At 43.7% G+C, this 15130-nt stretch overlaps 1 protein-coding gene across 1 annotated transcript in view; it reads right to left on the bottom strand.

Moving 5' to 3' along the window:
* Positions 1–14896, bottom strand: part of LOC129702594 (proteolipid protein DM gamma) — a 181981-nt gene extending 167085 nt beyond the window's left edge. The window contains exon 1 of the mRNA XM_055644388.1: positions 14726–14896. Within this exon, the coding sequence (XP_055500363.1) occupies positions 14726–14729 (4 nt within the window). The 5' untranslated portion in view covers positions 14730–14896. The remainder of the gene's footprint in view (positions 1–14725) is intronic.
* Positions 14897–15130: the final 234 nt, after the last annotated feature.

Below are 15130 nucleotides of genomic sequence, written 5' to 3'. Positions count from 1 at the left end.
TTTCTGTTCTGCAGTCTCCTATGGTGTAACCATACCTAAATGCGATCATGATTTCATGAAGGCTTCCCTCAGCAGACTGGATGCGGAGAAGATATTTCAGTGGGATTTTTGCTTATATCTCTCTCTCTCCCTTCCCCACCCACAAAAAATTCCCCAATCTCCCCGTGCACCAATTCATCTGCTTGCACCCTCCTCTTGAAAGATGTCAGCCACCCCTTCCTACTTGTGTCCATGGAAGGTTTTGGTTTCAAGGCTGGAGCTTCCCGATGTCACACAACATGAGGGACATGATCCCTTAGCGCCATAATGCCAGACTGGGATGCTCGACCAATGTTAAACTGTGCCAAAGAAAGACACTAAATGCTGGAGTTACCAGCGGGTCAGGCAGCATCACTGGAGAGAAGGAATGGGTGATATTTCGGGTAGAGACCCTCCTTCAGGCTGTGAAAGAATCTTGTGTAAAACGCAAATGACCAGAGTGTTCCAATATATTGCACAACCACTGTTGAAAAGCTCAGGATGTCAAGCATATCAGCTCAAGAAATCAATGCATTTTTCATTTGTCATAATAACACTCATCTTGGAAATTGTCTCATTCCCTGTGGATAACAATATTTAAAGTTTGGCTGCAGTGAAAATCACAGCTGGACAAGTTAAGGAAAAAAGAGATTCTCCAAGTTGACCTTCAGCTGATATTGTGTAAGGACATTTAGTGTCTGCAATTGTAACCCTATTGGTTGCACTTTCTCTTGACGCCAAAACATCTGCATCATCTTTCAATGTAGGGGGAGGGAAGTGCATTAGATATGAACGCTTAAGCATCGCAAACTTTATTAGGTTATCTAATGGGCCTGTCCCACCTAGGCAATTTTTCAGGCGACTGCCGGCGACTGGCAGAGTGGAACACACACACACATCGCTTCCTTTGCCAGCCCGTTATGCAGGCGGGGGACAGGGCAAGCGGGGGGACCGCTGTCTGAGTGAAATTCACACGGTGCAAAGCCATTGTGATACAGACACACACCTCGATGAACAGGAAAATTGGTGCTATAATGAAGACGGTGAAAGCACAGTGTACGGGAAGGGTCACGTAAGTCCCTAAAAAAGGGGGCAGAGGGGGGAGGGAAGTGTGGGGTGGGAGAGGGAAGAAGGAATGGAGACAACTTTTAAGAAGCCAGAGATACACGGCTGTGAAGCTCGGCGGACATTTAACATTACTGGTCGGTTATCCTTGGTTCTGAAAACTACTGCTTACGTTTTTTTCCCCCAATGAGCCAATGACATTCACTGGTCAGCACTGGCTACAACCTACGAGAACCTATGACGACCTTCGACCGCCTGGCGACCCACTACCACTGCACCTACGGCACGAGAATTCTCGCTACTCTCCATGGCGGCTTCATTCTGGTCGCCGCTAATTTTTAACATGGTGAAAAGTTTGCGGAGACCATAATGCGGCTGCGACTGGTTCCCAGAATGAGGGAACTCCTCACGACCATGAAGGCGACTCCCCGGCAACCACCCGCGAACATGTGGCGACCATGTGGTGACTGCATAGTCTCCTGCAGTCGCCTAAAATGTTGCCTAGGTGGGACAGGCTCATTAGACAACTCTTTAGGTGACGGCCAGGGACTAATTTTAATGGAATTCACCTACAACACCTGTTGTCTATGACAACACCTACAACAACCTATGACAACTTACGACAACTTACGACAACTTACGACAACTTACGACAACTTACGACAGCACAAATTGTCGCCGAAAAAATGTCAACATGTTAAAAATTTTGTGGCAGTTGCCCCAAAAAATCGCCTATGTGGGACAGGCCCATAAGAGTGTTATAAAAAGATGTCACTTTCAACATAAATGGAGAATAATTATTAATTGCTTCATTCACAGAGTCATAGAGTGATACAGTGTGGAAACAGACCCTTTGGCCCAACTTGCCCCCACCAGCCAACATGTCCCACCTACACTAGTCCCATCTGCCTGTGCTTGGACCATATCCCTCCAAACCTGTCTAACTGTTTCTTAAAGGTTGGGATAGTCCCAGCCTCAACAACCTCCTCTGACAACTTGTTCCATACACCCACCACTGTTTGTGTGAAAAAGTTATCCTTCAGATTCCTATTAAATCTTTTTACCTTCACCTTAACACTATGTCCTCTGGTCCTCAATTCACCGACTCTGGGCAAGAGACTCTGATCTATTCCTCTCATGATTTTATACCTTGAAGCAACAGAATTCAGAGCCAAACACAAAGGCACAAAAAATGTAGAGGTTTACAGGACATTTGGTAGCCTTACACATCACAATATGTGTGACGGCTATAAAATATAACCTCACTTTTCTCGTGCTCTCGAAAACAAATCACAGGAAAGGGTGTTAAATTTTCTCCTTGAAGGACAACGAAACGTTGGCTCAAATTCAGTCACCATTATTTCAAGTACAACGTGACTTGGTAATCAATGGTGTAACATTAATGATATACAACTGTTGCAATCTGCATTTTATTAAATGACCATTTAAAAATAGATATGCTGATTCCACAGATGTGCTTGAGCATCAGGATTGGATTAAAAAAAAGTGACCTGCAAACTAGAAGAGAGGCTTGCCTGAGTTATAGAGTCATACAGCATGGAAACAGGCCGTTCAACCCAACTTCCCCTTGCCAACCAAGCTGCACCATACCCACCATGTCCACATTTGGCCCATTTCCTTCTACACCCTTCCTGTCCATCTCCCTGTCCAAATGTCCTTTAAATGTTGTTATGGCATCTGCCTCAACTCCCTTCTCTGGCTCATTCCATTTACCCACCACCCTTTGTGTGAAAATGTCACCCCTCAGATTCCTGTCTCAACTTCAACCTATGACCCTTGGTTCTTGATTCGCCTACTCAGTGTAAAAGACTCTGTGCATCCACTCCCCTCGTAATCTTATACACCTCTATAAGATCACCACTCGTCCTCCTGTGCTCCAAGGAATAAAGTCTTAGCCTGCCCAACCTCTCCCTGCAGCTTTGGCCTTCAAGTCATGGCAACAAACTCAAACTCGTATATCTTCTCTGCACTCTATATAGCAGGGTAAAACTGAATACAATACTCCAAATGTGGCCTCACCAAGTTCTTGTCTTAAATTTGTAAACACTGCTCACTAAGGCTGGCATTTTTAATACCTCGTGTTACTGAAAACAATCATAATGTATATTGACGCCAGAACTAACTGTTGAGTCTTCCCGAGATGTTGTGGGCTGAACACAATGAAACACCAGTGAAGGGAGGTGCCCACTTGATAACCCCAATGATATACTTGCATCCACATGATCTTTTTTTTCCCCATGTGCTTATTAACGTAGGTGGCTGATTATTGCATATGGAATTAGTTATTGCCCTGAGCATAAGTTGGTAGAATCAGTTTAATGGGCTTTGGGCTTGTTTTACTGTAATTTGACATTATTTTCTTGGTTGAGCGCTTATACGGTGTTATAGCACAAGTACTTTGTGTTTTAATTGTAATGAGCCACAAAAATGGTAAATTATCTCTTTACGAATAACAGGTTAAAGGTATTCTGCGGAGGATGATGCAAGGTGGTGTTGGAGCCTCATCAGGTTTGATTCTCTATTCACTCTACTGTAATTGCTTATTAATGCCTCTCACAAGCCCATGTTGGACCCATGAAGTAGACGGATATTCCTTACTTTAAATACACAATACCAAGCATGCTACACATATATCTGCATCCATTTTTTTTGCTACCTGTGTTGATTACTTTCCACACTTATAGAACGAGCTGCAAAGAAATTGAAACTGGAGCAAACCCAAATCTTCAAGAAACAAACAACACCCATTAAATAGTTCAACTGAAGCATTTTGCCAGCTAAAGCTTTTTCAATAAATTTGGTTTAACTTCCAAATCATAAAAACAACACTAGCAAATAATATAAAAATGCTGCACTGGCACAATCCATTTTCTGTCATCTTTTTGAGAAGGATCTCGACCCAAAACATCACCCATTCCTTCTCTCCAGGGATGCTCCCTGGCCCGCCGAGTTACTTCAGCATTTTGTGTCTAACGCCAGTGTAAACCAGCACCTGCAGTTCCTTCCCACACAATGAATCATTCAATATTTCCTTGATTAGCATCTGCTTTGATCTGTCATTTTCACACCTTACCCTTCCATTTCTCTAGACTCTCTCTACCGTGATTTTTATAGTCCGAAGAAGGGTTTCGACCCGAAACCTTCTCTCTGGAGATGCTGCCTGTCCCGCTGAGTTACTCCAGCATTTTGTGTCTATCTTCGGTGTAAACCGGCATCTGCAGTTCCCTCCTACACTTTGAGAAACTCATTGTTTCATCCCTGGATTTCAATAATCGAGACATTTGTCCAGATAAGATGCAGTCCTACTGCATTGAATAGTTTTCAAGAATATCGGAGAACATGCCAGATAAAACAGTGGTGTCACCAGCTATTGAAAATAGTCACATCTAAACCAAATTTGTTTAAAGGATAATTATGCATTCAGTCCTCAGCTCAATATTTTCACTGCAGCTTTAAAACAGATTGGCACGTCATATGTTAGTGGAACAAAGGCAATTTTGTCTGCTTCTAGTGGTGTATATGTCTGCTTAATATGATCGTGTGAAGCAACCAAGAGCCTAAGAAAGACTGCTTAACATTTCTTATGCTGAAGGACAAGTTCAATTAACTAACAATGATGCCCATGCCCGAACTAATTTCATTTTGATGGTGTGAAGTGTTACTTCAATCCAGGAGCTGCCGCATACATTTCTGATTGAAGTTGCAAACTAGGCATTGTTCTTTGTTCGACTGGTCACAAGCTATGGCCTCGGCATTAGACCCTGTCCTTCCACATTGCACTGAGTTTCCGATGGGTAAAACAATTTTAAAGGCACTTTGCATCAGCTGCCAGCCAGAGAATTAGTTACCAAGAGTGGTTAAAAACTTCAACGTCAAAAAAAAGTGCCAAGCTGCAAATAAACTGCCCAATTTTTTAGGCAGTTGTTTTAGTTTAGTTCTAGGCAGTAGTTTTAATTTAGTTTAAATTAAACTAGTTCACCTAAACTTCAACTAAACTGAAACTACTGCCGATAAATTGGGCTGTTTATTTAAACAGGGCTGTTTATGTAAACGGCCCAATTTCAATGCAGTACTTGGAATGGGTAAATGAAAAGCTGGAATAATGCTGATGTTATATTCTGAACAACAACAGCCCACTGCACACTCAGCCCCGTGACAGCTCCTTGGCAATGAGTGAAGTTTCAATTGTATGTTCTGCAAGGGCTTCATTACACTTGAACTGATGAAAACGGCAATTAGGTTAGGTTATGATAAGCTCCTCACTGTATAAACGAGCGCAATACATCCAACATATTAATGTTAATGCCATTATCATGTCAGATCTCACAAATGGGTCTTCAAATCTCCAACCACATTATGTGATCCATTTAGGACTCGGGGTGATGGGCGGAGATAATCATTTAGTTTGCAAGCATTTATCGAAACTTTGAAGAAATTAATTGCTTATTCAGAACAAAAGTTTAAAATCCTTGGATAATGTTGAATTGTTCAATTGTAAACCTACAGACCAGTAGTTATTCTTATCAATACAATACAAAACAATACAATTTTATTTGTCATTTGAACCTCATAGAGGTTCATACGAAATGTTGTTTCTGCAGTCATACACACAAGAAAAAGACCCAAGACACAACACAATTTACACAAACATCCATCACAGCGCATCTCCTCCTCGCTGTGATGGAAGGCAAAGACTTATCCCTCCCCTGCACTCCCCATTCCCCTCCCGGTGTCAGAATCAAAGCCCCCGGCGGGCGATGGTAATTGTCCCGCGGCCATTAACGCCGCACCGGGTGATGCAAGGCCGCGCTCCGGGTCTTGTTGTTGGAGCCCCCGGTGGGTGCAAGCAAAGTCTCACAGCCATTCAAAGCCGCGCCAGGCGATGATACAAAGCCCCCGCTCCAGGTACTCTTCGACCCCGCAACTCGGGCAGGAGAAGTCGCCGTTGCGGAAGCCCCGAAAAGTGGTCTCCCAGCAGGGACCCGCGGGCTCCCAGTGTCACCGTCCACCAGACCTGCGGCTGGAGCCTCCGAATCTCCGGGGGTCGGGTCGCAGCCGAGCGCCACCACAGCTCCACCCGCTCCGAACTCGGCCAGCTCCGTGATGGTGGGTAGGTTCGCAGGCTCCGCGACTGGAGCCCCAGGTCGTTCCTGCTGGAGGCCGCTCCACGGTGCTAGGCCCCAACGACAACGGAGACCCGACAGAGGAAAGGTCGGGATCTCCGTGCAGGGGAAAGATTTTAAACGTTTCCCCACCCCCCCACACACACATACCCCGTCAAAAAACCCCATAAAAACTACATTGAAACGAGACAAAAAATAATTAAAAGACAGACGGACTGCAGAGGCCGCTGCGACGCGAGTCGCGACGCCCACCGGTTAGCGCCGCGTAAGGAGTAAAGCAGAGTGTGGAAAGTGGGCATGACCCACACGGTGAATATAGTCGCAATTAAACCAAATATCCTGATAGCCAGCATGGCATTGACCATCTGAAGAATGGTCTCGACCCAAAACGTCACCCATTCCTTCTCTCCAGGGATGCGGTCTGTCCCGCTGAGTTACTCCAGCATTTTGTGTCCATCTGACCGTCTAGACACCTAGACGCACACCTGTGATGGGCTAATGCACGAGATACAGATTTATGCCCAGATGACAGCTGCAAACGCTGCCTTCATAGCAGAGATAATAATGTTACTCTTCTGGTATTTTGCGGTAAGTATATCATCATTTAGAGCAGTGGGCAGTATGGGGAAACAAAAAAGTCGATGGTGACATGTTGACAATTTGCAAACCAACTTCGATAACACTTAATATAACAATGTATACCTATAGAAACAGAGAAACATTACCAGTATTAAAGCATGACATGACTTTTGTAAGAGCAATTCAGTTATTATTATTTCCTAGCATGTTAGACATAACCTATTTTTTCCCTTCCTTCAAATACTTGTCTAAATCCTCAGTGAGAGTCTACTTTCACCATCCTTTCAGGCAGAGTATTTTTACAGTTCATAACTATTTGCTGGGTGGAAACTTTCTTTGTTCATGTTACCTTTGGTTCTTTTGCCAAACACCTTAAATCTGTGCCCTATGGTTCTTGGCCCTTTTGCTAAAGAAACAATTTCAGTACATTTGGGTTTTTTTCCAGACCCTTCGTGATCCTGAGAACTCCCTTTCAAATCAACCTTAACTCCACCATGCTTATACATTTTTATAGAAAGCTCACATTTCTGGGCTAGCAATGCTTCAGATTTAAAAAAATAATGAGGCACAAATCAGGTCCTGGGGCCTGAAGTGAGGCAGCATGAACTTCATCTGGAGGATCTGGTTTGTGGTGCATTTACACATCTGCATCCAGATGGAAGTATACTCAGTCTATTACCTAGCACAGTACAAACTCAATATACATTGACGATATGGTTGCAACTAATCACTAACTAGGCTGCCTGATCAATTCACTATAACGTAACCGACCGCCTTGATTACGTTTCTACTATTTTACACAACTTTTGTTGGATACATTCTTTCCCTCATTTGATGATCTCAGCTGCTCAGCTAGCCAGAAGTAACTAGTATTGACTGCTCCTCAGGCTCAACTGTGACCCAATTTGCTTTAGATCCATACCGTTGAAAGAGGGACTGACTTAACGGCATTGGATTCATTGAGGTGCCAGAGTTTAGAGAGGGAAGTATTGAGTTAATCACTGCCTCAGTTCCCACACCTTGAGTCATTGCCCTGGGCTGGGCTTTGCGGAGAAAAGAGTTTCACTGAAGAGATTGAATGACGTGCTTCACGGCTGCCAAAACAGGATCACAAACAAGAACTTTCCTTGAGGCAACTGATAACACGTCAATAAATTCTTCACTGACTTCTCCCTGTGACTGCCTCCATGGACAGAATATCTGGCCTCAGAAACTCTTGAAGCCCTACATTGTTAACCAACTTCAAGAAAGCATGAATGCACACCAATGCCTCGACTTCCTTAGAAGGCTTAGGCATGTCCCCAACAACTCTCACCAACCTCCACAGATGTGCAGTAGAAAGCGTTTTATCGGGATGCATCATGGCTTGGTTTGGGAACAGCTCCATCCAAGACTACAAGGAATTGCAGTGAATTGTGGACACAGCCCAGACCATCACGCAAACCAACCTCCCTTCCATTGACTCCACTTATAACTCGCGCTGCCTCGGCAAGGCCAGCCGCATAATCAAGAACAAATCGCACCCTGGCCACTCCCTCTTCTCCCCTCTCCAATCAGGCAAAAGGTATAGAAATGTGAAAACGCACACCTCCAGATTCAGGGACAGTTTCCTCCCTGCTGTTATTAGGCAACTGATCATCCTACCCCAACCAGAGAGCAGTGCCGGACTACTATCTATCTCATTGGTGACTCTCAGACTATCCTTGATCGAACTGCTGGCTTAACCTTCCACTACACATTCTTCCCTTATCATGCATCCATACACTGTACATGGCTCGATTGTAATCATGCACTGTCTGTCTGCTAACGAATAGCAGGCACCAAAAGCTTTTTACTGCACCTCGGTACATGTTGCAATAAATTAAATTGAAAACCTTGAGCCCAGCATGGGCTTTGCAGAAGTGAGCAGACCAAAAAGTGTTGTGTGGTCCATTGCCTTGGTGGCGATCATGAATTTGTATCATCGAGTCAGAGAGTCATGCAGCACAAATACAGGCCCGTCAGCCCAACCTACCCATGCTGAACAAGATGCCCCATCAGAGCAAGGCTCTTTTGCTCATGTTTGGCCCATACTCCTCTAAACCGTTCCCGTCCAAGTGTCTCTTAAAACTTTGTTATTGTACCAGTCTCAATTACGTCCTCTGGCAACTCATTCCATACATCCACCATCCTTTGAGTGAAAAGATTGCCCCTCAGGTTCCTATTAAATCTTTCCCCTCTCACTGCAAACCTATGTCTTCTGCTTCTTAATTCCCCTACCCTGAGCAAAAGACACTGTGCATTCACCCTCTCAAATTCCCTTCATCATTTTATACCACTCCAAAAGATCACCCCTTAGCCTCCAGGGTTCCAAAGAATAAAGTCCTGGCTTACCCAATCTCTCCATATACCTCAGGCCCTCCAGTCCTGACAACATCCTCGTAAATCCTTCCTGCAGCAACTGAACACCCAATGCAGTTTGCAGTTTCAACAACTACTTGTACAACAGCAATATAACATCTCAGTTTCCATACTCAATACCCTGACTGACGAAAGCTATCAGCCTTTACCAGCCTATCTACCTGTGATGCCACTTTCAGGGAACTGCGTACCTGTACTCCGAGATCCCTCAGCTCTACAACACTCCACGGGGCCCTAGCCTTCGCTGTGAAGGATCTGCCCTGGTTTGACTTCCCAAAATGCAATACCTTCCACCTATCTACAATAAATTCCATCAGCCATTCTTTAGCACACTGGCCCAGTTGATCACGATCCTGCAGAACTGTTTAGTAACCATCTTCACTGTCTACAATATCACCTACATTAGTGTCATCTGCAAATTACTAATCACGCCTTGTTCATTCGCATCCAAATCATTGACATAAAACAGGCCCAGTATTGATTCCCAAGGTACACCACAAATCACATCTCCAGTCCAAAAAACAACCTCCCACCACCACCACCTTCTACTTCCTCCCACAAAGCCAAGAGGATAGACGCAAAAAGCTGGAGTAACTCAGCAGGTCTGGCAGCATCACTGCATTCCTTTTCCCCAGAGATGCTGCCTGACCTGCTGAGTTACTCCAGCTTTTTGTGTCTATCTTTTGTTTAAACCAGCACCTGCCATTCCTTCCTACACTCTGTATCCAGGCAGCTAGCTCTCCCTGGATCTCAGGCGATCTAACCTTCCAGAGCAGCCTACCACGTGGAACCTTATCAAAGGCCTTACTGATGTTCATACAGACCCATCTATGGCCGTGCCTATCCTCACACTATCTCACTATCACGATGACCCATGGAAATGGATTTTTCCTACTTGCCTCTTATTAAGTTTAAAAAAAAGATTTATTACTAAATTATTAAAGAGCCCCCAACACCAAGGAACTGTACTTCATACTTCATGTTTGTTTTCACAAATTAAAGCCATTTGGCCCATTGAGATGATGTTGGTTCTGGGTCCATGCCCACTGGTGCCATTCCACAACATACAGTGCTCTCCATAATGTTTAGGACAAAGACCCATCATTTATTTATTTTTCTCTGTACTCCACAATTTAAGATTTGTAATAGATTTTTTTTAAATCACATGGGGTTAAAGTGCACATTGTCAGATTTTAGTAAAGGCTATTCTTATACATTTTGGTTTCACCATGTAGAAATTACAGCTGTGTTTATACATAGTCCCCCATTTCAGGGCACCAAAATGTTTGGGACACGTGGCTTCACAGGTGTTTGTAATTGCTGAGGTGGGTTTAATCGCCTCCTTAATGCAGGTATAAGAGAGCACTTAGTCTTTCCATCACCTTTGGAAACTTTTATTGCTGTTTATCAACACGAGGGCCAAAGTTGTGCCAATGAAAGTCAAAGAAGCCATGATGAGACTGAGAAACAAGAATAAAACTGTTAGAGACATCAGCCAAACCTTAGGCTTATCAAAATCAACTGTTTGGAACATCATTAAGAAGAAAGAGAGCACTGGTGAGCTTACTAATCGCACAGGGACTAGCAGGTCAAGGAAAACCTCCACAGCTGACAACAGAAGAATTCTCTCTATAAAAAAGAAAAATCCCCAAACACCTGTCCGACAGATCAGAAACACTCTTCAGGGGTCAGGTATGGATTTGTCAATGACCACTGTCCACAGATTTCAAGAACAGAAATTCAGAGGCTACATTGCAAGATGCAAACCACTGGTTAGCTGCAAAACTAGGATGACCAGGTTACAGTTTGCCAAGTACTTAAAAGAGCAACGACCGTTCTGAAATAAGGTCTTGTGGGCAGATGAGATGAAGATTAACTTATATCAGAGTGATGGCAAGATCAAAGTATGCTTCTCTGCCCAAGATCGAAAGCATACCACCTCATCAGTGAAACAGGGTGGTGGGAGTGTCATGGCCTGGGCATGTATAGCTGCTGAAGGTACTGGCTCACTTATCTTCATTGATGATACAACTGCTGACGGTAGTAGCATAATGAATTCTGGAGTGTATAGACACATCCTATCTGCTCAAGTTCACACAAATGCCTCAAAACTCATTGGCCAGCAGTTCATTCTACAGCAAGACAATGATCCTAAACATACTGCTAATGCAACAAAGGAGTTTTTCAAAGTTAAAAATGCTCAATTCTTGATCTGAACCCAATTGAGCATCCCTGTTATGTGCTGAAGAGAAAACTGAAGGGGACTAGCTTGCAATACAGGCCTGGCAGAGTATCACCAGAGAAGACACCCAGCAACTGGTGATGTCCATGAATCACAGACTTCAAGCAGTCATTACATGCAAAGGATGCGCAACAAATTACTAAACAGGACTACTTTCATTTACATGACATTGCTGTGTCCCAAACATTATGGTGCCCTGAAATTGAGGGACCATGTTGTAGATGGCTAGTGCATGTGCCTTTAACATAGTGACCTCACCACCTCTAACCACTCCCCCTATTAGGTGTATAATTGCATGCTCCCACCCTTGGCTCTCTCTCTCTAGCTCTGGTGACAGACCACGTACAGCTAGAGCAGTAGTGTTGTGAACAGTTAATAAACCATAGTTAAGACAATGTGTTGTTGAGACTTCTTTACACATGTATAAACACTGCTGTAATTTCTACATGGTGAAACCAAAATGTTTTTTTTTTTAAATGGCCTGTATTAAAATCTGACAATGTGCTATTTAACTATATATGATATTTTTCTATTACAAATCTCAAATTGTGGAGTACAGAGGCAAATAAATAAATGGGTCTTTGTCTCAGCAGCTCAGTTTGTATCTGGGGAGGGGGTGGGCCCATCACCTTTCCATTCCTCTCCCAATGCTGAAACATGTAACTGCAGGCGCTGGTTTGCGGAAAAAAAAGACACGAAGTGCTGGAGTAACTCAGTGGGTCAGGCTGCATCTCTGGAGAATGCGGATAGATGACATTTTAGGCCAGGATCCTTCATCAGATTCACATTTTCGTTTGTGGTCAGTGCCCTTCTTCAGACCCGTGTTTCGGCTTGGGATTCTTCTTCAGAGTCTTAAAAAAATGTCCCTACCTGATATGTCACCTATGCATGCTCTCCAGAGATGCTGACTGACCCGCTGAGTTACTCCAGCACATTGTCACTTCCCTCCCCCACCAGATGTTGCCTGATCTGCTGAGTCCCTCCCACACTATGTCTTTTGCGAAAGATTCCAGCATCTGCAGTTACTTGTGTTACCAATTAGCCTGCCTCAACTAGGACTCGTTGCAAGAGGGAATGCCAGAAATAGCTAGCAGAATACATGCCAAAACGACAACCTAAATTTTACACAATACGTAGAAAATTGCAGTCTTTTTCTTTTCATATCTACTGCATAAATCCAATCCTACATTAATTTCTCAATACATAATAAATTTCAAAAATCCTCTTGAAATTAAATGACGAGGAGCCTTTTCCTGTGGCAGAAGAATTGATTCGAAATGATGGACCGAAGAACCTGAAAAAAGTTCAATGTAACCAGTTGCTAGGATCTGGATGCTAGTTTGTCTGCAACTTTTGAAAGGGAATTGGGTATACGCCAAATAGGAAAATATACAGTGCCACAGGGAGGAGAGGAAGGAGTAGTGCTGATTAGGTAACTCTTTGTAAGAGCTGGGCAAAAGGCATGAGATCTCCAAGGGCTTCTTTATACGATGTGATTCAATGAAATCCAATCCAATTTGTCCTTGTTTTCCCTCCCCGCTCCCCATTAAAGTTTTTAATCCAGAAAATTATCCACTAAACATGTGAACCCAGAAAATTATCCACTAAACATGTGAACCACCAATTGACTCAATGTATACCTCACGCTGCCTCGGCAAGGCCAGCAGTATAATCAAATTAGGGTCACACCCTGGCCACTCTCTCTTCTCCCTTCTGGCAAAAGGTGTAGCAGTGTGAAATGCACACCTCCAGGTTCAGGGACAGTTTCTTCCCAGCTGTTATCAGGCAACTGAATCATCCTACCACAACCAGAGAGCAGTCCTGACCTACTGTCTACCTCATCGGAGACCCTCGGACTATCCTTGATCGGACTTTATTGGCTTTACCTTGCACTAAACGTCATTCCCTTATTATGCATCTATACACTGTAAATGTCTCAATTGTAATCATGTATTGTCTTTCCGCTGGCTGGTTAGCACGCAACAAAAGCTTGTCACTGTACCTCGGCACACGTGACAATAAACTAAACTAAAAGGTGTGTATCATGAAGTCAAATTAAATATCAATCTCAAACCTAGGGTATCTGCTTCATGCCAAATGCAATATCTAATTACCCATCCTCCAAACAAGAAGTTTATTTTCAGGAATTGTTGCATCTTAATATTAAGTGAATTGTCAGGCAACCAAACATCCACGCAATGCACTGAATGCCCAGGGCTAACACAACTGTTACTGCAGTCGGACAGTTTATGAAGCATGTGACCACCAAGAGGCCCCTTAAACATTTTCAGCTTAAGTGGAAAAAAAAACCCCAGCATGGAACAGCAGGCAAAATAATCAACGTGTTTCAGTCCAGTAAGTGGTAAATTCATCAGCGGGTCAAAAAGAAAAAAAGATCCGGACAGCAATCCTGCGAAAACTTCCAAAAGTAATTGTGCACCTCTGTCGTTGCGAATGCAGTACTTACCAGAGAGGGGAAAAAAAGTCTGCATGCCAAGAATATAAAATTCCTGGTAATCTTGCCAGGCAAGAATAAGCCTCAAACCATATCCTCCTCTGGAACAGCTGCGATAAATCACCATTCGAGTTCTCATGATGATTAAAGCATAACTTTTTTTTTACGTTTGCGTTTTAGGTCTCTGAATTTTTTTGGGGGGTAAATTCTCTGATCTGCAGAGGATCCCCTAAATTGAACAGAGAATGATAAAAGACCGAGAACTAAATCATTCCTTGAGCTTTGCGATTTGGACACCAAGTGTTTTCCAGTCCGCTTGATCCATTTGTCCCAGGGTCAGCTGGAAGCTATTTCACCTCTTGCAATAAATAACCTCGTGGGGATATCACGAAGAAAACCCCCCCATAAAGCAAACCCCATCCGTGGTCTTTCCTTCCCAGAATTGTACAGGCTCCCAGACAGTTGTTCGTGCAACGATCCGACATCAGGAGAAGTCAAAACTTTTCGAATGAACACATTGCAAATTAAACCCCTCGGCTGTACAAAATAACGGAGAACAGCTACAGCGGAGATACATTACAATCATATTATTTCAATGTTATTTCTGTAGCATTTTACAACAAGAAAATCCCGAGTAACGGTCATTGATAACCTATTATTTTGCAACAAAGGGTAACTTCACTTTCCCAGCTCAGAATTTGACAGCTCGGTGTGAATAGGAAGTTTCCGATTCTAAACTTCAGTACATTTCGATGGGGATGGGTGGGGGGACATATAGAAAAAAATCTCCAAGTGCCCCCCTGTTTACGTGTGTGCACTTACCCATTTTTTAGCTGAAATGGTCGAGGGTGGTGTCCGATCCTTTCTCTGCAGCTTGCCTTGCCTTGCTTTGCTTTGCTTGCTTGCTGTTTCTCGGCTCTCCTCTCCTCTCCACTGTCCCGTTCTCTCCCGGGTCGGCGAGTCTGTACCAGAGCTCACAGCGCACAAAGTCTGCCTGACGTCAGGCGCCCTGCTGAAGAGAGGAGGGGGAAAAAAGATTAAATAAAGCCCGCAAGAGCATAGCCAAGTGTTGGAATGAGTGGAGAATATTACCAGGGCAACTGCAAAATACTGTTCCAACAAATAAAAGTGACATCGTGGATACCCTGCAGCACAATAGGCAAGGATTGCTAGCAAGTCATAGGTGCCAGTTAGTATAGTTCTACACAACCGCGACTGAAAAAATGA

This window comes from Leucoraja erinacea, chromosome 13, assembly GCF_028641065.1.
Source record: "Leucoraja erinacea ecotype New England chromosome 13, Leri_hhj_1, whole genome shotgun sequence".
NCBI lineage: Eukaryota > Metazoa > Chordata > Chondrichthyes > Rajiformes > Rajidae > Leucoraja > Leucoraja erinaceus.
This window is presented reverse-complemented; position numbering and strand designations above follow the sequence as displayed.